Raw genomic sequence first — 25,470 nt, 5'->3', positions numbered from 1 at the left:
AAATGGGCAAGTGAGTATCAGAACTGGGCCATGAAGCAGTGGAAGATGGTCTGATGAATCACGTTTTCTTTCACACCATGTGCATGGGTGATTGTGCGTCATGTACCTGGGGAAGAGATGGCACCAGGGATGCACTGTGGGAAGAAGGCAAGCTGGTGGAGGCAGTGTGATGCTCTGGGCAATGTTCTGCTGGGAAACGTTGTGTCCTGGCATTCATTTGGATGTTATTTTGACACATACCACCTACCTAAACAATAATGCAGACCAAATCCACCTCTTCATGGTAACAGATTGATCAAGAACAGTTTGAGAAACATGCGATCAAGGTTTTGACTTGGCCTCAAATTCCTTAGATCTCAATCTGATCTGATCGAGTGGGGAAATAAGATTTTCATATCTGGAATACAGTGAGAACACAATACAAAATACACCACACATTATTCTCAACTCAAAATCCTCATGCTGAGATATCTTTCTTTTACAGATGAAATATCCAATCCAAATTTACTCTCTCGCCAGTGAACCACCACATGGCCCTGGGCTTTCAAGTATGAAAAGCAAGATCTTTAAGACAGCTCAACAGCCTATGACAACTGCCCCACAACTATCAGCACATTGCCAGACAGAGGAGTGATGGTCTACTCGTCTTCTCAGAACATCAAATGCTAATCAGAAGCAGGAGGATCCTTGAAAGGATCCCAAACAGCTGTCAACATGAATCAGCTTTTACGTTACACTGACAGAGTGTTTGCTACACCACAAAATGCTCCAAAATGTTTTATAGCGGATGAGAAGATAAACAACTTTTTTCTCTTTACCAACCGTAACCAACACAGAGTTATCCCACAGCCGTGTCTCACACCAGTTTTTAACATGCTACTGGAATTACACATGCAAATGCTTTAAACACACGCACACTCATACATAATGTACACCCAGTACACTTCTGCTCTCAATCATGAATCTCCTGGAATATAATCCAATCTGTTCTTGAGCACTACCCCTGCCAAGGCGTGAAACTCCCCCAGCCTTGTGGAGCTGACTAGGCATGCCCAGAGGGTGCCGTATTCATCTGAAGGAAACTGCGGAAGAGACACACTAAACAAATTACCCCGAGGAGAGCCGTGAGAGAGAGAGAGAGAGAGAGAGAGAGAGAGAGAAAGACAGGCGCCATAATCCGAGAGGAGTTAAGTTTCCCACTCCTGGACATGTTTTACATTGAATCTTAAACAAGACCAAACACATTGTGTAATCTGCATCACTTCAATACTTTGGCAAAAAGACTATAACATGAGACGCTTTGAAATCCATCTCTCTACACGACGTAGTGCTTCATGGATGATGATTTCAGTACAAGCTTTACTCTTTGCAGCTAAGGATAATACTCTCTTAGTTTCACTTTTTAAGTTGCAGCTTCAAGGCTAATGAAGCTAACAGGTAACAGAAGTGTCGCCTCAAAATACACTCTTTGGCAATTCATAACATCATAAAATGAGTTTAGAAACAAGACAGCACACCAAATGCAAAAACTTAAATAAGGCATACATTGTGGGTTAAAAAGGACATACATTTCACTCATCACTAGTTACAGTAGGTCCTTCATAATCACTGCAATCCTTGTCCTTGTCCTTACTGTGGCCTTATCATAGCAGTTGCTCATAAAATAAAAGCCACTGTCTAAGTTTACTTACTTACAGTATATACCTGGATTATACAGTCTGTTTACAACAGTCTTTTCTGTAGACATGTAGCCAGTGAAAACTACCCACTGCATAAAAGTAAGTGCTGTCATAATAGAAATAAAAATAGACATGGATTGCGTCCCAAATCGAATACTTGTGCACTACTTTGAACCGTTTTGTGGTATAAATAGCATGTGTTCACAATGAAAATGTAGACAAAAATGCACTTATTAAACCAGTACCAGATGCTGACACAAGATGAGGATATCTTACATATATTTTAAATTAGCTCACGTTGTATGATATATTTTTCAACATTTTCAAAATTCACTGTATTCTGCTAAAGCTAGTGGTGTCACATTACGTGTGTTTGAAATCATTTGCCATCGGCTAAAAAAAACAGCTCGTACTAATAAAAATAAAAATAGTTATTGTTCCATAGTGTTCCACCTGAGACGATATTACCCTTGTCTTTGTCTTTAATGCCATAAAATTCATACACTAGACAACAGAGTACATATCTAGCACAATCTAGACTGATGTCATTTGGGATGCTGATATGGATTTTTCCCTAAGGTTTTCATGGCAATACTGACAAAACTATAGTTCTCAAAATTAGCAGATTTTACCACTATGCTAACAATACAATAGCATTACAAATGGTGCAGTAAGGAATGGAAACTACCTATTTTGTTTCATGAGTATGGTATGGATTTGCCCTGTGAATGCATTTCAAATGAATTAGTTCATGATTTCAGTTCTTCAAGATTGTCTTTAAGTTAGTTCAAACCACTTTTATCTAATTTAGAAGTTATTGTTATCCACCAAAATATGTATGAGACTATGCCCTGTTTGGAGGAAAGGGGCATAAACTGTTCAGTCGTTGGATTTGAACTAATTGGGCTGTCCTAGGAGACACCATAGGTTTTCACAGCTGGCCTCAGTTCGAGACACAGAAAGAATGATTTTCCCAAGGGAGTCAATTCACCCCCAAAACAGTCGATAGGATGCAGTTTGTAATAGCTGCAAATTTCAAAGAAGAAATCCTTTTCAAACATGTTTGGTGTATAAATTGGCACAAAAATTGTTTTAAATGATGAATCCAGACTGCTACAGTATGTAAACAAAGAGGCCCATGTTGACTGAAAGAGAGGCTTCAACTTGCAGCTGTAAATTTCCATCATCCATGATTAGGAATTATTTAGACCATGAGGAGGCACATGAATGAGTGCCCACTTTATAATTCTATGTCCTCTGATCTTAGGGTGAGCCTCCTGTATTAAAGCATTTGAGTTGCAAAAATTCATAACACAAAGTGTGCTATATTGAATTGTTTCAACTTTGAAGATTCTAGCTGATTTATTTCAGTCATTAATGTATGTTGGAGTACTAACAAAAGATCACACTGACTAACCTATTCTTGCATTTTATATAACCAATGGTGTGTGATACAACTAACTGCACCCGGAATAGACTAAGTACTGTCCTTTGGGGTTACGTTTTGATAAGATGCTGGAGCTAGGTTTGTGGTCACTGGCCAAAGCAGAACCAGAACTAAGTTTGCAGTCACTGGCCAAGCAGAACCATGGCTGATGTCCATTAGCCTTCAAGTTCACAGTTTGTCACAGCCATCTGAATCGCCATGGGATTGTACTGGAGTGAGGCAACACTTCTGCTTATTTCAGAGAACAGAGTTTTGTCTGATTGCAACAGTACACAACCGTCTGGGTCACTGGAAATAACAGATGTGAACATTTCCTGAACTGTGACCTTGAGGCATCTTTCAATGTCTCATTGCTATAATCCTTGAAGAAAAACAAAGGTCATGTGTTGGATGCCCAGCCCTGGCTCCTATTAATATTACTTGCCGAAAATCTTGGATTGATGCAATTTTCTCCCTCTAGTAAACATGCCCTCTTGATTGGGATTTCATGGCCAGCAAGGGTAGACCCAGATCCATGCGGGCAAATGTTACTGGAGAAAAGACATGATGACTGCTTCAGGAAGTTTCCATTTTGCTGAGATAATCACACACCTTCTTGTCCCTTCTCCTGCAGTATAGCACAGGCATAGTGGCCGGTGTGTTAAATAAATAGCAACCTGGGACTGATGGCAGCTAATGGCTTTCATCTAGCCCTCTCCAGTTTGTCATTGGGAAAACTGCAAGTTGTCTGTAACCTGAAATCCAACTTTAAGATGTTCCCTTTGAGGTGATAAGGTATTAGCCAAGGCATCTATAAAAGCAGCTGAAATAAGAGACTTCAGCTTGCATTGCTGCTCAAAAAGTGCTGGTATTATGCCTTTCGAGATCCAAATTTTCTAACTAGATGTGAAATGTCATGTCTTTGGATTTCGATTTAACTAGAAAGATGTCAGTGATGATTTGGCTGGAGAAGCCATATCGCTGTAAATCTTTAACTGGGTGAGAAAATGTTGAGTAAAATAAACGTATAATTTAAAGTTATTGGCAAAGCGAAAGATTTACTGGAAACTCCTTATCCAGCCCTGCGTTGAAGTGCAAAGATAATATAATTATACCTAATCATATAACACGCTGAAACAAAGTGCACACTCCCACCTGGCTTTCTGCTGCTGGAGATGTTCTGCTTGTTGGTGGGCAGCTGCTTCTCCCTCAGTGTGGGTGCTATGATCTCTGTGAACCACAATAAAAAAAAGAAAAGAATTCTTTAACATTGGAAATTTTGCATTAATGAGCAGCACACTAGGCTAACACATACATCTAGAGTACTGGAATCTTAATTTCAGAGCTGAACTCACCTTCGCCGTCTGGGACGATGTAGGTCTCCATCGTTGGTGTGGGTTTGGAGCCATCATCTGGGTTGAGGGTGAGAAAGAACCGGAAAGAGACTACCATTATTGAGGTTAATACAATCTACTCTCCAGAACTGTTGAATGGTTGGGATTTGCACATGGCCCGGCCAATAGCACAGGAAACAGAAAGAACTCAATGTACAGTAAGAACAGAGAAAATATAAAGAACAGAGTATCAGTAATACCTAAAAAACCAATGGGGGCTACAATAGCGCTCTTGTGGTGGCTATTTCTCTATTTATATACATATTTAAGCAGTATCATGACTGTAGTGTCCTACAGTACTTACCCAAGTATGCGGCATTGCATTCGTCCCTCTGCATTTTGGGCCCCATCGAGCACATGCAAGGGAGTCATGCTAATGCTATAATCAGCTGGTATAGGAGGCTGGGTCACACACAAGGTCATGATTTAAACTGAAATTAGATCATGTAGCTGCCATTCAAAAAAGGCACGCCACTCAAGAACGTCACTGAGTGGAAAACAAAACCTCGCAATTCAGGTGTAACATTCTCATTTTCATTACCAAAAAAAAAAAAAAAAAAGAAAGAAGAAAAAACAGCAGCAAATGGTCAGAACATATAACGTATTATATATTACAGTACATTGCTATGACTGGAATATTAACATGTTTTGTGACATTCTAAATTGATAATTAAATTGAGTGTTACATTTAGATAGGATAGGTTTAGAAATGTTGCTGTTCAACCTTAGGTCTACAATCTCACTCAATTATTTCCAACAATCTACGTTTGCAAGTTAGTTTTTGTTTGCTAGCAGGATCACATTTACTAGGCTGACACTGAAAAAAAAATACTGAATATTTTCCCTTGCCATGGAAAAAAAAAAGTGTGGTCAAATATATGTTCATGGTAGAAAGTCATCAATTATTTATACTTTAGACATGCATAGTGCGTGCCCACAAAACTGACATGACCATGAAGCATCTTAGAATCACACACTTCAGTTGCTTTAAAAGATGATCCACGTTAACACTGAGCTCAAACAGATGGAAAAAATGATTTGCCTCGGTTGTAAATAATACAGTCTTTAATAATAACCATCAACTTTGATGAGGCTGAAAACATTCGGTCTCTGAAAAAGGCTCTCCACTCTTTTCATGTGGACAAGAAATATATATTTTTAAATATATGTATAATATATAAATAAAATAAAAATAAATAAATATCTTAACGATGTTGTCAGCCATCCCAGCCTGCACATATCAACAGCAAAATTCTTTTGTGGTATGAATATGTGAAGATTTTTATCATTTATCATGATGACCCTATCATGGCTGCTTACTTTGTGGTATGTAAGATCACAATGTGTTTGCATTTAATTCTGCTTTGTTTTCTTTAATTCTGACCCCTCTGTCAGTGCAGAATGTACTGAATATGGTGGTTTTGCACAACACTTGGGTGAACTGCCTAATCACCATTTCACGTGAATGAATCCTTGTGTTTGTCAGTGTTTTGTTTTTAGAACTTTGAAACATGGTGTTTTTCCACATTTGTACTTTTTTTCAAGCCTTTGAAGATTTGGTTCATGAGTCTGTGAGGTGAAAAGCAAGAAAGGATCTGTAGATAAGATTGCCTTCTTCACAGCACCAGGGCAACTCAGATGCTCATAAAGGAGGTGCAACATAGTAATGTATGCAGTGAATTTTACATGGTGGGAGAGTCAGGGCTCACTGTATTGGTTTATTGGAGTAGCAGGGAAGAGTAGGTTCCGATCTAGGAAGGAGGTGGTGGAGTAACAAAGGGGTCAAAACTGTGTATATTGGTATAACTGTAATGAGCCCGGAGGCTTTATTCCAAATCTACTTATACACTTCATAGCTGAAAGTATGAAAATGAACAGCTTGGGTAACCTGTGGCGATCAGTAAGTTTGGCCCTGGTCATGATGAACAGAAAATGTATGTGTTTATGTGAAAGTATTTAATGAGCACTCAGCTATAGCAGTATTTCCAAGGGTGCATCCTGACAAAGGTAAAGTGTAACATGATCCATAAAAAAGTTTGATTCAGGAAAAAAAGCAATCCTCACGGTAAACCCCTTCCAGTGCACATACACTCCTTTCTGCCCTTGTGCAGTAAACCTCCAGCCACACTCCCACCCTGCTACACCACCCCCGGGGCCTGTAAACGACAGTCTAGCTTTCCAGAGCGCCCTGGCTGCTGTTAACCTCTGGATGAGTGGTTTGAGATTTCACTGTGTGTCGTGGCAGAGAAAGGGGCAGGAACATCGATTCCAAAGCTTTGATCAGCACTAAGTCCTTACACCGGCTGTAAAAGCTAACAACATGAATATGTTTTCATTGTTTATGGCCCCTAAGAAGCCAAGCATGTACTTACAGAAACTCAAGCCTGGAGTCAGACTTGACACAAATAAGTTGCTTCTTGTAGAAAAGTTGTAGAATAGATACTGTGGAGCAAGCTGACTGAAGTCGGATAAACTAACAAGAAGGCATAAAAGTAGAAAGTGCTTTTTCCTGACACAATACAGCCTACAGAAAAGGCAAGGATATGCTGAAAAAAAGCCCACGATCCTCTAAAGTTCACAGGCAGGGACTCTCTACTGTGTTGCTCTGATTATGCATCAAATCAAACAAATTTCAACACACACACACACACACTGCAATGAACCTACATACATACCAACATCTGTGCAAACATACATTCATTCTCTCTCTCTCTCACACACACACACACACACACACTGCAATGAACCTACATACATACCAACATCTGTGCACACATACATTCATTCTCTCTCTCTCTCTCTCTCTCTCACACACACACACACACACACATAGCTTCTATAGATCTCAACTCACCTTTTCTGCCAGAGCTAGGTGGTCCAGGAGGTTTATCAGTTACTGAACCTTTAGACAGAGAACACAGGATTAGAAAAAAAAAAAATGTTTGACAGAGGATTTCCCTGGATTATGGATTATAAATTCATTGCAATAAATAAATTCAGTAAAGGAAGCATGCACATCTTGCTGTACAGTCTTAGAAAGAAAGGGCTCTTCATGGTTTCAGTAAGGGGATAATTAGGGGTTCATTTTAATCAACTCTGTTGTCTACACTGGACCTCTAAGGGCTCCTTTGGAATTAAACCAAAGAGTGATTCAGAGATCCACATTTCTTAAGAGTGTACAGACATGGAAAAATAATCTGTGACTTGTCTAGTACCTGGCACAGACATGACATATAACAGACAATAAAATGAATTTAATGACATCTAATAAAAGACAGATTTGTGCAGGGTTTGTCGTCATGCATGACATTGAAAAGGATTAACTGTAGATTGGTCTGAATTCCACCTTCTGTAAACATATTTTAACCATGTCGCAAAATGTACAATAAAGACAGAAAAAAAAAAAAACTTAAAAATTAAGACATACTGACATTAAGATGCTGGACATCTCATTTACAGTTACGGATAAGATCAGTCCGTGGACAGGAATCGAGGTGCATGCACATAGTAAGGTCGGCATGCATAAGTCCACCAAATTAGAATGACACCATTTGCAAAACGGGAAGGAGAAATGAATTCGAATAAGGCAATTTTGAGTAGAAATTACTACCTGTCGTTCCACTCGTCCCAGCATGAGTTCCCATAAATTCATGGAAGTTTCCTGAAAGCGTGTTTGAGATATTTCACGTTTGTTAAGGTTCATCAGGATCATTTTTTTATGCATCTATTTTTTATTTTGTTACAGATTTCCATCATCTGAATTGATCCAAGGAAGAAATTGCCATGTTGATCAATTTCATACTTATATATACATTTTTTTTACTTGTATACTTATTACTTCTGTATAAATATAAATGACGGTGTCTTCACAAGAAACAATAATGAAATTATTGGATCTTATGCAGGACAGCAGGGCTACAGGTAGAGACAATTAGTGGTAACTTCAAAAAAAAAAACAAAAAAAAAACCCATACAAATCCTGCCACCTTCAAAAAATGTTTCAATATAAATTTCACCATAAAAACGTCCGAAACGTCTCCACTATATTCTGTACTTGCACTTGTAACGGGTGAGATGATAAACAACGTGAAATGGCCTGGAGAATTTATAGACGCTCGAGTCAGCGTGAGATATCTCTTAACTATGCAGTGTAAAAACACATGGGGGAAGAAAAAAGAAGAAAGAGACTAGACTAGAAACAGGTGCTCTGGCCATATTGCAATCTTATTCTGGCAAACGTCCAGGGAGTTATCTTTAGTAGGAAAATTATAGCTATTACAGTAAAGTATTCCCATTCACTTTCAGTTCTACTCCAAACATCTTCCTTGGAAAGCAATCGCATATGTTTTTTGTTTTTTTTCTTTCTTTGCTGGTATGGTCTGGTGGAGAAATGCTGTGGGAAGAAGCAGTGAGATGCAGAGGAGAGAAAAAAGTACAAGAAAATCTGCTGCGACATCCATCAAGCGCAGACGCAGTGCACAAACAGAGGACGTGTAAAATAAACACAGTGATAGCTGAAGTTAAACATCAGAGTAACTCTAATAAAGAGCAGAACCTGGATCAAACAGGTTCATTTATGCTGGAACATCCTCGCCAACAAAACCAGCAGCAATAAACATCACTGCTGAGGTAAAACTCTCTACAACTGAAGCAAGGCTGCTCGACTCATCATATATCATATATCTGTGTGTATGTTCTGTCATATACACTGTCATATTCACACACAGAGCCAGTCTGTAACATTTGTAAATCACACATTAATTCATTTTCAATTCTAAGATAGCATAGCATAATTACAGCACTTGTAACTCTTAAAATGTAAACATTATTTTGTTTTATACATTTTAAACAATAAGTGAAAGAAGATGCGTTTCAGGCAACATTCCCATTTTGAGTATTTTAAGCTCAGAATTAGCAAATACACAAAATGTCATCCATGCTAATGGCATAAGTAGGCTATATGAAGAACTTTCTGCCTTAAATCAATACGTTACTTTATAAATTGAGTAACAGACTCGATATCACAATACTATTGAAAGTAAAATCCAGTTTTCATAATATGTAATAGATGGCTCAGGGAAAAGAGAGTTTCAAGAATAAGATGTTAACTGGATACACGGTTTAATGCAAAAGCTTTTGAAAAAAAAATATGTGTTAATGATTTTATTTCAAGTTAAAGTAGAGCTATAGTGGGCTGGGACAAGAAAATCTATCTATCTACCTTTCTACCTTTCTATCTATCTATCTATCTATCTATCTATCTATCTATCTATCTATCTATCTATCTATCTATCTATCTATCTATCTATCTATCTATCTATCTATCTATCCGTCTGCCTGTCTATCTGTAATAATTAATAATGTTTTGTCATGTTAGCTTCAAAAGAGAGGAAGTGGGGGAAAGACTGCTGGCTGCTCTAATGTAAGTGATAAGTAGAAATTATCATGAACAAGAACTTCATAAAAGTCAATATAATAATAAATGGATAAAAAGCATGCCATACTTTTTAACCACTGGCAAAATGCTATGATGCAAGAGGAATAAATCACTTGTTCAACTTCAGGGTTAGTAAATGTAGCTTCACAACACCCACTTTATGTATAATTTGTCATGATGTACAAACCTGTATTCTGCCTACAACAAAAATTGGTGTTTGTACTGATTATATGGAGGTTTTTCTGTTTTGTTGTGTGAGTTTTTAAAAAAAATCTGTAAAAGTATCTAATTACTGTGTATTTTTAAGATCTCAAGATCATATAGCGCCCCAAAGATCAGTGAGCATGCAAACACACACACACACACACACACACACACTGGAGTACCTGAGCACACCGGAGTCTTGTTTTGCACTGAGGAGCCACTGATAGGCTTGCCATCTGTGGTTACGCACCAGCAGTAACCTGTAAGTGTGTGGCACTGGACCTAAGAGCATTTAAATATAGAAAATAATAATTAAAAAGGTTTCAGCATTTCCTACAGAAAAAAATGAATCTTCACTGAAAATGTTCACCAGACTGAAAGACAGACAGACAGACTGAAGTGTAAGCTTTAGCAATAAATCCTCTTCATGGACAGCTAGCCTAGATTTGGCAAGCTGGCTGTAATAAATTAATATATGACTGGAACAAGTGAGCAGAGCAGGTCTCTGAAGTGAGTTAATGTACACTTTTCCAAACAGCTTCCCAATATTCTGCTACTGATGAGAAACACAGGAAGGCTGCATGTCCCATGGAGTCAGATCAAGGAGCCATATGAGTCCCTGCCGACCCGTTTGTTCGTGTTCAGGAGTGTCAGATGTAATGTATATGACTTGGTGATCCAGAGCGCTGACACACCTGGGCGAACGTCCCGTCTTCGTTGCACTCTGGGATGAAGATGGACTCCGGTGGGAACTTGGCTTGCTCCAGAGCCTGGCTCCTCTCCACAAAGCACTTTGACTGGCCTGAATCTGAAATAAAATCACAGCTGGACTAAGGAATTTACACATACCGGAAAAATATCGATACAAAAATATTGATATCTATATCAATGTATGGAACACACTGACACATTTACATAATTTAATTATAATACTGAAGAAAATTAATAGTTGTGTAAGATAATCTTAAAAAAGCTCCCCAACATACTGTTAGGTACAATGTATCTGCAGGTCATACACGCCAATATATAGCTTTTTTTTTTATTTCTCCAGGTTCAGGCAGTAAAATGACCAGCATGAAAAATCTTGTTAGTTAAATAATATTATAAAATGCTTGGTAAATCAACATAAATGCCAAGGTTTTAAACTGGAAACAGTTCTGGGTCCTAATATGTAAGTCATTAAGCATAAAAACCTGTTGGTGTTGGTGCAGATCATACAAATTAACAACACTTAAAGCTTGGATTGCAGACTAGAACTAGAATGCTTGCAGCCAAGTACTGTAATAGCAGGTAATCTTCCTGTTAAACAAACACGTCTCTGTTCGTGTTTGGTACATGCATACAAACTGGAAGATGTATATAAACATATACAGGCTTATAAGTATTACAAGCAATACTCGAGAGCAAAGATACATAAATATAAAATTATACATAATTTTTGGAGACAGAAACCTGGATCACTTGATAAGCTCAAGTCACTCAGGGTCAGATGTATTAAGAGGTTTGCCCCAATTTCAGGCATAATTAGTAATTATGTCTGGAAAAAAAAAACACAAAAATGCGGCAAAAAGTGTGTTAATTATGTTTGATTGAACTATGGGCAATTAACATAGGTATGTTTATCATGTGCCTTTGTTTGACTCTTAAAACTAGGCGCAAATTAGACTCACACGTAATATACAAAATGTTGCCAGGTGTACGCTTTTTCCAGAGAACTGGAAGGTTTTAGTACTGCTGATATGTGCAACAAGATTATTATAAGAAATTCATTTTTAATATGTAGTCTTTTGTGCAGAAATGGCAGCCCTGGTCACAGAACCATTAAAAGCTAAAAAAAAACATGCTCTCATAATCAAACACTTCATACTGTGATTTCTTTTCATTGCCAATTTTACTAGTTTACTGCTTGGCAGTGAATTCAGACCCTGGCAAAGAGAAAAAAACACTGTAACAGGCAACACCTGTTTAAAGCAGATTTCACAATTTAGTTTCATTGTTAGAAGCCTACATGAGATTATGTCAGTCTGACCTTTCATTATGCACACTTTGGAAACTTCTGTTCACATTACTAATGGAGCTGCCCAAAGCATGTGGATTATACAATATTTTATAGCGCCATATCGGAGAAATGGTATAAACAATAAAAAGAATTGATGAAAAAAATATGTGAATCTCCAGCGTAATGAAAGGAGAGTAATTGGACTAGGGCGCCAGTCGATTCTAATCAGCTAAGTCGATTCAGGTGCATGTGTTTGGCCTGGCCTGACTTATAAAATCTTGGTTACCTGTTCCTCATGAATAGGAGCTGATCATTTACGACTTCACACAACTGTAAGGCTGGAAAGTTTTACAACAGTATTTCTATTAAGATCTGGGCCTCAATCACAACCCAGTTTGAACCTGAGGTGCACTTTTTCCCCCAAGTATAGTGTGTTAGGATAGCTTGACAAAGCAATGTGTTATAACCATGATATCTGCATTTATACATCTGCATAAAGGTCAACCGAAAGAAGATGGAACTGACAAAGAAAGCATTGTTTTCTCAATAAATCTTTGCTGTTCTTCTCTAGTTTGCTAAAAAGTGCATGAGTGTTGCACTACTCAAACAACCGTGTGTGGACACATGACACAAAAGTTTAACTTTTGGGTAAATAACAACCAGTGTTCTGTTTGGAGAAAGCAAAACTTTGGACACCAACACCAAAACCTCATCCCAGCTGCTTTGCTACCTCAGGGCCTGGATGACTTACAGTCGCTGAGAGAAAAAATGAACTTTAGAGCAGAATGTCTGTCAAGGATCTGAAACTCAAATGACATTGGTCAACACAATATAACAATGAACCTTGAAACATGAAACATAGAAATAAACAACCAAGAGCCAAAACAGAAAAAACTCCAGATTTAAGCATGGCTCATTTCCAGTCTCAGTCTCTCAGACATATTAAAGCTGGTGGCTTATGCCAGATATCTCTAGAATTTTTAGGTTGGAAATTCTTATCAATTCTCCAAGCACTCTGCATTGCTGAAAATACTGCAGGGTATATATTCATGAAAAATCACATAAAAAGTCTAAATGAGGACTAAAACATGATAGGATGTGCTGTAATAGGAAAATAATCAATGATGTGGCCTGTCAGAAATCAACAAAGTGTCTTATACCACAGAAAATGTTTTAAATTTTTTTATTAATAAAAGAATGATATATCATCCATTGTAGCTGTTTATGTGCAACGTAACCAAAAGAAGCTAGTTCCTTTTAGTGAAAATTTGGCCTGTGCTCCCAATTTATCAGACATTCATAATGCATAATGGATTTTGCATTCCGCTCGGCCTTTCTGTTGTTACCTTGTCTCTTTTAGTGCATTTCTGCTTGTGTTATGCAATCAATTTGTGCCCTATTCAATGACAATTACATAGCAGTTCCATTCAAAACGATTAAGCAGATCTTTCTTCATGCTAGACAGGACCACCCTCTGACCTCTTGCATGCACAGCCTAACAGGGTGACTGTCGTTTGAGGTTGGGACTGTGGTGACTTTGATGCTCCTTAAGTGCATGCACAAGTCCTGTTGGGACCTATGAGGGCATTGACGTATTCTGAATATATCTATGGCAGGCTCACCCTTGGGCTGACTGTGTGATACCATTTGTTTATATCTTCATTTATGATCTCGTTTTTGCTTTGGCCTGGACATTCTTTCTCTTCTGTTCTGATAAACATGTGCCGAGCCCAGACAGTCTATAACAAACTCGTCAAACCATCTGTAAATGCGTCCACCACAACGTCCGTTTCTTCTGACATCTTTTGTTTATCAATAAATAATACAGAATTCTATACCTGTCTTCTATATAAATACTCCCTGTTGGTCTCAGTAAACCTTGAAAAGTTTACTGAAGTAGCAGCAGCAGCACGACTCGGACTTGTTAACCCAAAAATTCGAAAGGTTATGTCCCGTAAGTCTGTATAAATTAGCTGTTAATAAAAAGATCATAATGTCTTACAATAAGTATAAGCCTGGGCTGTTCTTGTAGCTGGAACTAGTGTCCAAGCTGCTGGCAACGTCTGACAACAACTGCTGCGGAATAAATATGTTTCCGATATAAATATGTATATTATATAATTTGGGAATAATATGGCATGAAGCAAAATAAACTGTATTTGATATGAGCATCTGTAACAATATAAAAACATGATTGCCTGTTTGTGTCTGGTCATGTGAGATGGGTTTTCTCATCCAAACTGGAGATATTTAATGGTGATCAGTTATCAGTGACATACTAAGCTACCCATGTCAGCTGTAACAAGGAATAGTAGAGAACGGCTTCTTCTGAATAACATAAAAAAGATTTTCCATGTATTAACATAGCAAAACAAATCCAACTGTTGTAATACTGTCCTGCATCAATATATCATATTTGTCAACTTAAGTATAAAAAATGTTGTACTTCCTCATATTTAGCTCTATTGCAAACGCTTAGAAATAAAGTGCGCTGAGCTCCAGCCATATTCCAAGATTCATCGTGTGCACGGTCTGTGAACACTTTCATGCATACCAGTGAGCATGGAATGAAAGCTCTTCACACTCTGGAGGCCAATCTAATTCCTACAGCTGGACACCTGTCTTGTAAAGTCCAAAAATCTGATACAGCTTTATTTCCAGTGACCTAATCTTTCATACCTATCACCATCTGTGTAAATAAACTGCTCCACTGAATAGCACGAAAAGCTTTTGTAAAACGGGGACCCATTCACTGATGTACAGTTGTGTTAAAATCCTTGCTTAAGTAAGATTCCTGATGATTAAGAGCCAGGTGCGTCTTACCTTTGATTTCTAGCTCTTTACCTTCTGATACCAGCGTGGGAGCAGTATGTATAAATGACTGATCAATCCGGCCATAGATCTTACCTGAAATGTGGGGAGGAAATAGAGGTTTTTTCATTGGTAATGAAATCAGTCTGAGATCAAGGCTTATTCTTACATGTTCCATTTTTGATACACAGGTCTAACAAACAATAAATGTGGAGTTTGATATACACAGGGTGTCCCAAAGGTCTCCACGGATAGGGGAAATTCACACAAATCGTCTTTCAGAATTTTAGTTTATAAAATGGCACACACATCTAACATGACACTGTCACCAAAAAGGGAGCTAAGATTGGGAAAGAGGACTGTGTGTGTTTACAAAGAAGTAATATTTGTAAATATAGTTACATTTTGCCAAAAAGTGATCATTTTGGGACACTCTTCACATATTATATTTACATTTATTCCTTTAGCCACTTTAGACACTTTTATCCACTTTTTACCCAAATGCAGCACTGATAGGTTGATGATGCACACACAAATATTTCTGTTACTGAATCACCAGATTTATGATTAGTATAGGGACTGGATAACCAATTTGGATTGCATGTAATTGGATTACAATACAACTAATGTCTGCCTTGAAAAACTAAACAAAGAAGAAATTAATATGTGTTTTAAAAAAAAAGCAAACTTTTGCAGAGTAATGTTAAAAAAACTCTTGTTTGCTGCTATTTTTTCCAGCTTAAACCATGGACCTTTGTGACAATCTACAAAGTGAAGAAAACCTCTATGCCAAGTAATAAATAAGTAAGCAAAATGTAAGACATGATGGCACAGGCACCATTATGTACTTTAAGTGTGACCTGAAACTGTACTATTGCTAATAACTACAATAATAATGTCAAAGCTAAGCGCAAACAGGAAAAAAAAACACAAGACCAAAAAAGACAGAGTTGAGTGAAGAAGTAAGTTAAAGCTGAGCTGTGTGGTTACTGACCTTTGCACCGGCCCCTGTGGGCTAGCGTCAGTGTGCGATCCTTGCATTTTGCCCTCTGCAGGTCACAGATAGTATCGTAACTGCGTCCATCTGAGCCACACACTGGTTTGGATTGAGTTTTTGTGCAGGGATGGGAACAGTGGCTGTCTCTATCCCCAATCAACCACTACACACACACACACACACACACAATATTTGACACAGTTAGTTATAGCTCCAAATAGACACATTACTGAATATTAATGTCATATATACTGACAGGTATGTAATAAGTATGTGCACCGTATGCGAGAGACAAGTACGTTATAGCCTCGATCAGCCTCTCTCTCTTTTTTAAAGTCAATAAGACAAAAAAGCTTGTCATTACTATAAAATGAATGTATTATTATAAACCCGTGACAGATACCCGTGACAGAGATTTGAGAATTCAGCAGTGTTGTGGTCTAAATATAGTAATTCTGTGCATAGAGCTGAATGACGAATATTTAAGCATAAGGTGGCTGATCTATGAAACACAATATGTTTCAAAGATTTCACTATTAGGAAATAAACGCGGTCAGAAGCACCCATCTGTGCTACTACCATTTCGATGAATCATGTGTCTGGAAAAGCTCAATCGAAATTGCTCAAAGTGCTATTACTAGCAATATACTAAACGCTCTCCAAACAAAACAGAAGAATTAATAGGCATTTAGATGGATCTTTTCATGCCATAAGGATAAATACAGATGCAGCGTCATGTGTTTCACAGATTCACACAGTCCTAACATTGGTGAAATCTCCCCAGCTGAGCATAACCCAGCAAAATAGAGGCTGTATATCACACAGCAGACAACAATAATGGCAATTCCCTTTGCCCTTTGTTCTGACAATAATGACCACACATTATTCTTCTCCCCACAGTTCCCTCAAACATTTAAACAGTTCATACTTCGGCATTCAAGACTTCGGTTTGAAAGCCAGTCGAATAAATACTTAATGTCATGTGAGGAGTGAGAGATCGCTCTGGAAACACACAGTACTCATGAGGAGTCATGTTTAACACCAGATTCATTTGTGTTGCATTGCTGTCCAGTGGCTAGCCGATCAGCAGGAGTTTAAGTCCAACTTGAGAGTTAGGTTACACTAAGAAACACCGCTAGATTGAAAACAGCTGAGCGTTCCTCAGCGGAAGTGCACTTAGTTACTAATCCTCCAAATGTAAAAGCAAATTGGTTAAGCCGTCGGCGGGTCTAGGTTTACATTCATCACTCTTGTAACTACATACCTCTTCTATTAGCTTCACTGTAGTTACTGAATCATTTGTACTGTAGTTGTCAGGAAATAGCATGTAGAGGTTTATGCTCTTTAGATGACTTCAACACAATATAATCTCTAGCCTTATTTGGCTCTCGCAGACAAAATCACCTATTGCGAAAGAATTCTTCAGTCATGACTTGACACTAAACTCATGGTACAGCTACATATACAGTAACACCACACAACATTTATGAGAACCATGGAGACTGCTGAATTGTGGAAGGAGAAAAGAGAAGTAGAAGAAAAATAACTCATCACAGTGCGACGATGACAGGGCAAAAGGGGATGTTGCATAGAACTTAATAGCAAATGAACTACAGCTTCCTGTATCCTTATTACATAAAACTTGCTTTGAACAACTGACATTAATGTTGCATGACCCAACGAATGGCTCTAAAGTATTACGCAGAATATTATGCCGTTATTACGCAACCTCATTTCCTGAACAAGCTTGACTGATGACATAAGCAGATTTCATTGATGATTTCATTCAGATCCTATAGAATGACAAGAAATAATCTTACAATGCAGAGTAAAGTATATAAAGTACAATACCAGCTTTAGTCTTAATATTGGACCATTAACAAAACTACAATACAGCTGCACTCACACAAACCCAATAAACCAATATTGTAATAGTATTGCTTTATTATATTAAGGGAATTAACGCATAGTAATCAACAGCATAGTGGTATTGATTGATCATTTTTCAATAACAACACATCCCAAAGTGTTTTATTCCTCTTATACTATACAGTTTCCCAATGATGCCTTTTTATAATTATTACTTGGTATTCCTGTTAATTTGTTCATTTTACAGCAGCTGTAAATATTCATTCTTTAACTATCAATTCTTTTTTTCTCTCTCTGAAAAATCCAGGTTGCCAAATTAGTGAGAATCTGCAAAGCCATACATCCTGAAGTCTTGCCCAAACCTTCAAGCTTTAACTCTGACTGTTAAAAAGCATTGGCACTGAAGACTGATTGTCTAAAATGCTTTTTTAAATACTACATTTAAAGTTCCTCTGCATTATAAAGAATGTTAGAATGAGCTATTAAACTAGATAAAGAAAATCATCTTCTGACCAATCAGATTGAAGAATTCCGCTGTGCTGTAGAATTATCCGTAGTAACCATGATGATCATTCCGTATTCAGTAGTGATCTTATTAAAACTCTCACACTGTATAAACACCAGTTCCACTAAGACTAAAAAAAATGCAAATATCAAATAAATTCATTTGCATGGTTATATGTTGATTGTTCGAGGTCAGGCTTAATAGTTCTGACTTTAGGACAAATCTTTCATCCTTATTTTCAACTAAAATAAAAGTGTCATGTTAAGTGACAAGTTCAATGCAGTAATGGATATTAAAGTCATCTCTTGGTGGAATGTAAGCATTTTGTTAAAAGCAGAAAAAATGAAACAGAATTACTGCTCTGGCGATGACTGACGAAGAAGAAATATATTTATATTTTAAATCACTTTACTGGCTTTAGTCAAAAACAGATAAATTAAAAACAGAATGCTACGGTAAGATGATAGCTTTGTCTATAGGCAAGCCAAATGACTTTATTCAAAGTGTGCCCAGTCTAAATGTTAACATATAATTCAGCCCTTAAATGAAAGCTGTTTTAAAAGATTAGTTCAGAATACATTCAATTTACAGTTTTCCACTTGCACAAAGCCAACACATACTTAATGTATGAAGTTATTCAAAGAAGAGATTTTACTTTTAAACCATCCATTCATCCATCCATTGTCTATACCCACTTTATTCCTAATTAGGGTCACGGGGGTCTGCTGGAGCCTATCCCAGTGCACATAGGGTACTTTTAAACCAAACAGACAAAATTTACATTAAAACAGACTCCAAACATGCCTATGTTCTTTTATTTTTAAATTACTCCAACCAGGATTTGAATCAATACAGTCAATATATTGTGTCATTGTAACTTGTGGTTAGCGACGTGCGTAATCTCAGTGTTTGTTTTATAAAGGCAAGTCCGAAAATCTACGTCAAATTCCACAGCAAGGGTCAGAATACTGACAGGCAACATCACACAAGGGTAATCCATGATCACAAGCTTCAGAACGACCAGGAAAAACCTTGGAACTTAACAATACAGAAACGCATAGAGGCAAAGGGTATGAATACAAAAACTAATCTAGAACTAAACACACGACAGGTGAACACCATAGAGTAACAAACCAATCACAGGACAGAAACCAATACACATGGCAATATAAACAAAATCAAGTGGAACTCTGCTGTGTCCTAAGCACAAGGAAGTTGTGAGAGATAATACTGAATATTAGCAATTCAAAAAGTCCTAATCAACCGGGTAACAAAACTTTAACCATAATGGTAATAATCTGTGTGATTAGGACTATAGAGAAACATCAGTCTGAGTGTCAATCACTAGAGACGTGCTGCATTATTATTAAAATGCAAGGGCCTGAATTAAAAGATAAAGGAAAGTGTAAAGAAATGACATATAAATGTACATGTCAGATCACAAAGTCCCTTAATCTAAGGTTCAAGTGAGAAACAAGTCAGTTTTCAAATAAAATTGTCATTAGCTAGTTCTTGGATCCCAGTGCATCACTGAAATATAAATGTGTTTCTATGACATGTCTTTTTAAATACACTATATGGTCAAACATTTGTAAACACCTGACCATTATTCTCACGTGTGAGTAAAGGATGTCTCTGTATGCTAAAACATTACAATTTCACTTCATTTCAAACTTATTCTAACATGACAATGCCCCTGTGCACAAAGAGAGATCCATTAAGACACAGCCTGCCAAGGATGGAGTGGACGAAATTGAGTGTCCTGACTCTCACACAACCGTACTTAACACCTTTGGGATGAACTGGAACACCAACTGCACCACAGACCTCCTCACCTGACATTAGTACCTGTTTCACTAATGCTAATGTACCTGAATGAACAAAAATCCCCACAGCCACACTCCAGCATCTAGCGGAAAGATTTCCAGAGGAGTAGAGCTTTGTATATAACAGTAAAAGAAGAACTAAATCTGGAAAGGGATCTTCAAAAAGCAGATATGAGGGTGATAATGTGGTGTCCACAAACCTTTGGCACGGTTAGTGTAACTCAATGCATTTCAGAAGCTCCAGAATCTAGCTAAAAGTCGTCTTTCCCACAACATGGAAAACTAAGGGTTTTGTTAAACAGGCGTGCCAATCTAGCTAAACTGACTAAATCGAACAAATTACTTAGAAAAATACAACTCTGAAATGTTAAACAGTATCTTATTGCATTTTATTTTCCAAATACTTAATTACAAGCTTATGCTATCGCCACACAGTCTAAAATGCAGGATTTATAACAAATCATCTCCAGAAATATATGTATATATATATATATATATATATATATATATATATATATATATATATATATATATATATATATATATATATATATATATATATATATATATAAGTTCCTTCTGCAAGAATCAAACCCACTTCACAAGCTCTCACAGTGTAGTTTGAGTTGTATGACCATAAAATTACCCATGGATTTCACTTCTGCTGGATAAGATTACATTTTGGACAGGATTACAACGAAAACATAAAACTTTTCACCAAAAGTGAAAATATTTATAGCGCATTTACCTACGTAATAACCATGCATTTATATTGGAAGGTGGGAGGCACTGCTTTAATACATCAAAAACACATGTAAGCATCGTCAACCTGAAAGCACATAGAAGGAACAGTGGATTGCTTTTTCAGCTCCATTATAATGTTCATTTCCTGCTGGGAAATCATTCTTTTAAGGAAAATTAACTGCAGGCTATGTATTTGGATAAATTTACTTAAAATGCTTCAAATATTAGTTACACATTTTAAAAACCCTTAGTTTTGGCCTAAGATACATGAGATACTTAGTAATTTATATGATAGGGCTGTGATGCAGCCGAAAAAAATTTTAAAAAATAAAATAAAATAAATAAATAAATAAAATCCTTCTGATGGGCTTTGTCACTCAAAGTAGAGCCTGATAACCTAAAAAAAAATTCAAGACACATGGAACAATGTGACAAAGACACGGGGGTCGGTGGGGCAGATGGTGGGCTAAACGGGGTTTAGATTTCAGAGACGCTATTGTCATTTTCAGAACTTTAAACATTGTCATGTACAGAATATAATCTACCTTGTCGATCTATTTAAAATAGTCTTATCCTTCACATATTTCCAATCATTTGTTTCTGGTCATGAATGTCTGGCTTTATGCTGCACAAAACAGTCAAGATAATTTTTTCTCAGTGACGCATTCTTTGCTGATTTGCTTTAAATTAAGAGGAAGCATTGATTTGTATTTGATGAACCTGCATGCCTTCATCTGAAAAAAATCTGAACTAAACAGACACTTTAAGGTAATATTAAACATGGAAACATGAATGTGTGTGTGTGTGTGTTTTCATTTTGATCTATTTGTTAAATAGGGTTTTTTTCAGGGCAATGAAGGACAGATCAGTTGCATATTGTGTTATTATACATCACACACTGTTACACTCTAACGTTTTTAATTTAGTTAGGAAACAATGAAGATCTTGAAAAAGATGAGGCCACCCAGAAACAGGAAGGACTCAGGCCATCTGAGAGAAAGGAATATGGGAAAATATGAAGCATTGCACGAATGCTCTGAAGTGTGCTGATAGAAAGAGACAGCAAAGGAAAGTTTTTGGGAATTATTATCTCCATTAGGGCAGGAATTAGTGTCTTGGAGGAAGGATGGTTTAGCCCTCACTCTCCCTGGATGGTAGCTCTCATATGATAGGGCATGAGAATTGGCAGGTGACCAAGTAGGGGAGAGAAAATGTGAGGGGGGGGCACTTACAAAACAGATTTTGACAACCATTCTGTCTTAAAAGAGTACAAAAGCTTTCAAAAATGAAGTGTTAAATAAGTGAAAATGTGAAATGAGCCAATTCTATGTAAGAGGAAATTCATGTATGTAACCTACACATGAACTTTAGTCAAGCCTCATGAAACATAAATTGAATAATCTGAAACTGACTTTGGATTCAGTTCATTAAACTGAGCAAATCAGGCATTAGAAATTAATACGTTTGGCCACTTTTGTTGTCATAATTTACCTTTGATTTGTTAATTACTTAAATACACAGAAGCATTTAAATAAAGTAATTACCTAATACTCTGGTACAATAAATTACATTGCATGTCTTTAGTTAGGCTTTTGAAACTACTGTGCACGTGGCTAACGTCTCGATAATTAACGGCTTCACGATTCCTCGTTCTTGAATCCGTCAGTTGGTGGTTGGTGACCCTGAAATCCGTTAAAGCTGCTCATTGTTAAAAATATGTAATTTACTTTACAAATTGGGTCAGCAAGGAGCAAGAGGAGAGGAAATACTTGAAAATGGCAACAGATATGCTTATTAATGCTAGAGGTATTTTACTGTAGTATGTAACCATAAGCACGTATAAGCAATTCTAAATATCTCTCCAAAAAGAATTAAACAACGTGACTGAAAATGTGGAAGAATTCATCTAAGCACAGTTTTATGACAATTTCAGTCGAAATATGCTCAGGTTGCTAAAATACTCGCACAAAATTGGAAGAACAAATCAGCCGTAGCATTTCTCATAACTCAGCCTTTTTTGCTTATAATTGCTACACACATTGCATAAAATCAGATGGCTACTGATCGCCACCGGCTTCCTATATCTTGTCATGTTTTATAAAGTTTAATCGGACTTAACAAATGACAAACATGGCAAAAAACGATTTTGCAGCGATACACTTCTCGGGGGGGAAAAAAGGCTGGCTTTATCCTGTTGAAATTGAAGGCTCTGGGAGGCTGGCAATCTCGCCGGCGTTTCCCACAGTGTGCCATATCACTCTGCTGATACCCACTGGTATCTCTCCACAGCGAAATGCCTTAGCGCTGACCCAGAACACATTCTCTGTGTCAAAAAGCCTCCCTGATCCAAATCCCAGCTGTCTTTCATTGTGTATCGAGTACACAGCCAGCCTTCTATCCTCTCTTTCTCTCTCTCTCTCTCTCTCTCACACACACACACACACTTTCTCTATCTTTCAGTCTCTCGCTCTTTTTCAGAGACTCGGTCCAACTGAGCCGTCTGCCTTCTGTCTGCTGGTAGTAAGTGTCAGAAAGTCACATAAGAGAAGACACAGAGTTAAAGGCAGAGTTTAAAAAGTTATACTACAGGTACACAGACATAGCCAATCTCTCTCTCTCTCTCTCTCTCTCTCTCACACACACACACACACACAGACATATTGTACATTTGCAGCTTGGGTGGGTTTGCTAATTAAAAGAGAGGTGGGAAAAGAGAAGAGTTGCAAAGACCAGACTCTGTATCTGTAAGGCTGGGAGAATGCACTCTTGGCACACACTTACTGGTCTGCATTTGTTCTTCATGCAGCTTTTTACAAGGCTTTCAGTGATGAACTCACACAGGTATGCTTAAGACCTGGCCTCTGAGCTCATCAGCAATTTACACGTTCTTTTTTATTACCCCAATGTGAGCTTTCTCTAATGGGTGCTTAAACAAATGTGCAACCTCCATTTAAAGCAGCGTGAAACAGATTGATGAAATCATCAATCGTTTTTCAAGGCTGGCGAATCACGTGGGATCTGTACCGTTGTTTTGAGGTAGATTTGAGTAAAAATGAATTATTCAGGGAGTTTGTCATGGAAAGTTTTACACAATAAACTGACTTTAAAGAACAGAACATATCCGAGCATCTATCACAGATGTGAATCTGTTCTTGTGGAGCTTTTTTTAATCCAGTGGCCAGGATTAAATTATACTAGTAAGATGAAATCATAGTAGAATGTTTGGTCTACTATGTTTGCTCTAAAACATATTATCATATTTCATTTCAAGGCCCAGATGTTCTTGCTTAATTTGATTCATGAACAGACCTTCAGTGTCGGAAAATATCTTAGCGAATGAAAATATTTTGAAAAATGATTAAGAATTCTCATTATGAGATTATTATAAATCAAACAATTTTATTCTACCATAATAATATTTTCACATGCTTTTACTTGCAAGCTTTAAATTGTCAATTTTGTCAAGCTTTAAATTGTCATCTTTTTTTTCTAGAAATAAAAAATAAAATAGATAAAATAAAATAAATATCTGCAATTAAACATTCTAAGCTTGTAAATTTGTAGAAACAAACAAACAAATAAATAAATAAAGTCTAGAAATAGGTTCAATGATCACATATATGGTTTATTACAATCTTGGAATAATGGGAAATCCTCTGTATATTAAATACATATTCGCTTACTAAGATTCCTGATCTCCCCAGACATTTCCTAGAGCAATTCTTTTCAGAATGATGTCAACAGGATTGTTATATTCATCCAAACTGACATTCAATGCAGCAGAATTCAATCCAAGCACAAAGCTGTTGAAGGAACCAACAGTTAAAGTTTTGGCCAAATGGCCAAACACAACTGCAGGAGAGAACACAAATCAGTCACACACCCACACACACACATAGTGAGAGAGGGTGAGTAGGACTAGTCACACAGCCAAATATGCTTGTGACAGATCAAGTAAAATGTATCTGGTCAATAACAATGTTCAATAAAAATGTTATAATTAAATAATAATAATATCCTAATAATAATAATAATAATAATAATGATGGAGTAATAGTGTGTACTATAACACACAATAATGTGTAACGTATTACAGGAAAAGCCGACATAAAATGTCTACTCTATTCTATTTTGCCTGGTTTCGAAAATCTTTCTTCTTCATACCTCATACCCTATTTTGTAATTTGATCACAATGTTCAAATGAACATACAAATTAGTCTGAGAAAGCATCTGGTGAATTCTGGCATGCACTTTCCTCTGAACAGAGAGAGCAACGCTGCACAAAGTCGATCAGCCAGAAGAACTCTGTATTAGTTTACAGTGACTTTTACCTCTAATGGGGACAAGTGGAGCTCAATCATGCCAGCATAACAGAGCCAGTACATCTCTGTTACAGAGGTCAAGCATTCTCACTAGTACTCTGGATTTTCTCTTGATGTATGCCACACACTCACTTGTCACTATCCATTCTGTAGTGCTTGCACATTCTGTACTGTTACTACATTTAACCTAATTGTACATCATGTTCTAGTGCTACTACATGTAACATTACACATGCAACTTTATATATATATATAT

General features: G+C 37.1%; 1 protein-coding gene across 12 annotated transcripts in view; it reads right to left on the bottom strand.

The window, feature by feature from the left end:
• The window catches only part of smoc1 (SPARC related modular calcium binding 1), a 51,191-nt gene that overhangs the window by 20,729 nt on the left and 4,992 nt on the right, over positions 1-25,470 (bottom strand). For 7 of the 12 annotated variants that reach the window (XM_058398654.1, XM_058398655.1, XM_058398653.1 and 4 more), the window contains 8 exons: positions 15,945-16,110; positions 14,963-15,046; positions 10,836-10,948; positions 10,323-10,422; positions 8,110-8,160; positions 7,354-7,401; positions 4,461-4,550; positions 4,261-4,335 (listed from right to left, as the gene is read on the bottom strand). In XM_058398654.1, coding sequence (XP_058254637.1) covers positions 4,261-4,335; positions 4,461-4,550; positions 7,354-7,401; positions 8,110-8,160; positions 10,323-10,422; positions 10,836-10,948; positions 14,963-15,046; positions 15,945-16,110 — 727 coding nt within the window. The remainder of the gene's footprint in view (positions 1-4,260; positions 4,336-4,460; positions 4,551-7,353; positions 7,402-8,109; positions 8,161-10,322; positions 10,423-10,835; positions 10,949-14,962; positions 15,047-15,944; positions 16,111-25,470) is intronic. The other 5 variants (XM_058398656.1, XM_058398660.1, XM_058398657.1 and 2 more) reach the window with 5 other exon arrangements.

This window comes from Hemibagrus wyckioides, linkage group LG09 (genome assembly GCF_019097595.1).
Source record: "Hemibagrus wyckioides isolate EC202008001 linkage group LG09, SWU_Hwy_1.0, whole genome shotgun sequence".
Classification (NCBI taxonomy): domain Eukaryota; kingdom Metazoa; phylum Chordata; class Actinopteri; order Siluriformes; family Bagridae; genus Hemibagrus; species Hemibagrus wyckioides.
The sequence above is the reverse complement of the archived record's forward strand: the minus strand, read 5'-3'. Positions and strand labels throughout refer to the sequence as shown.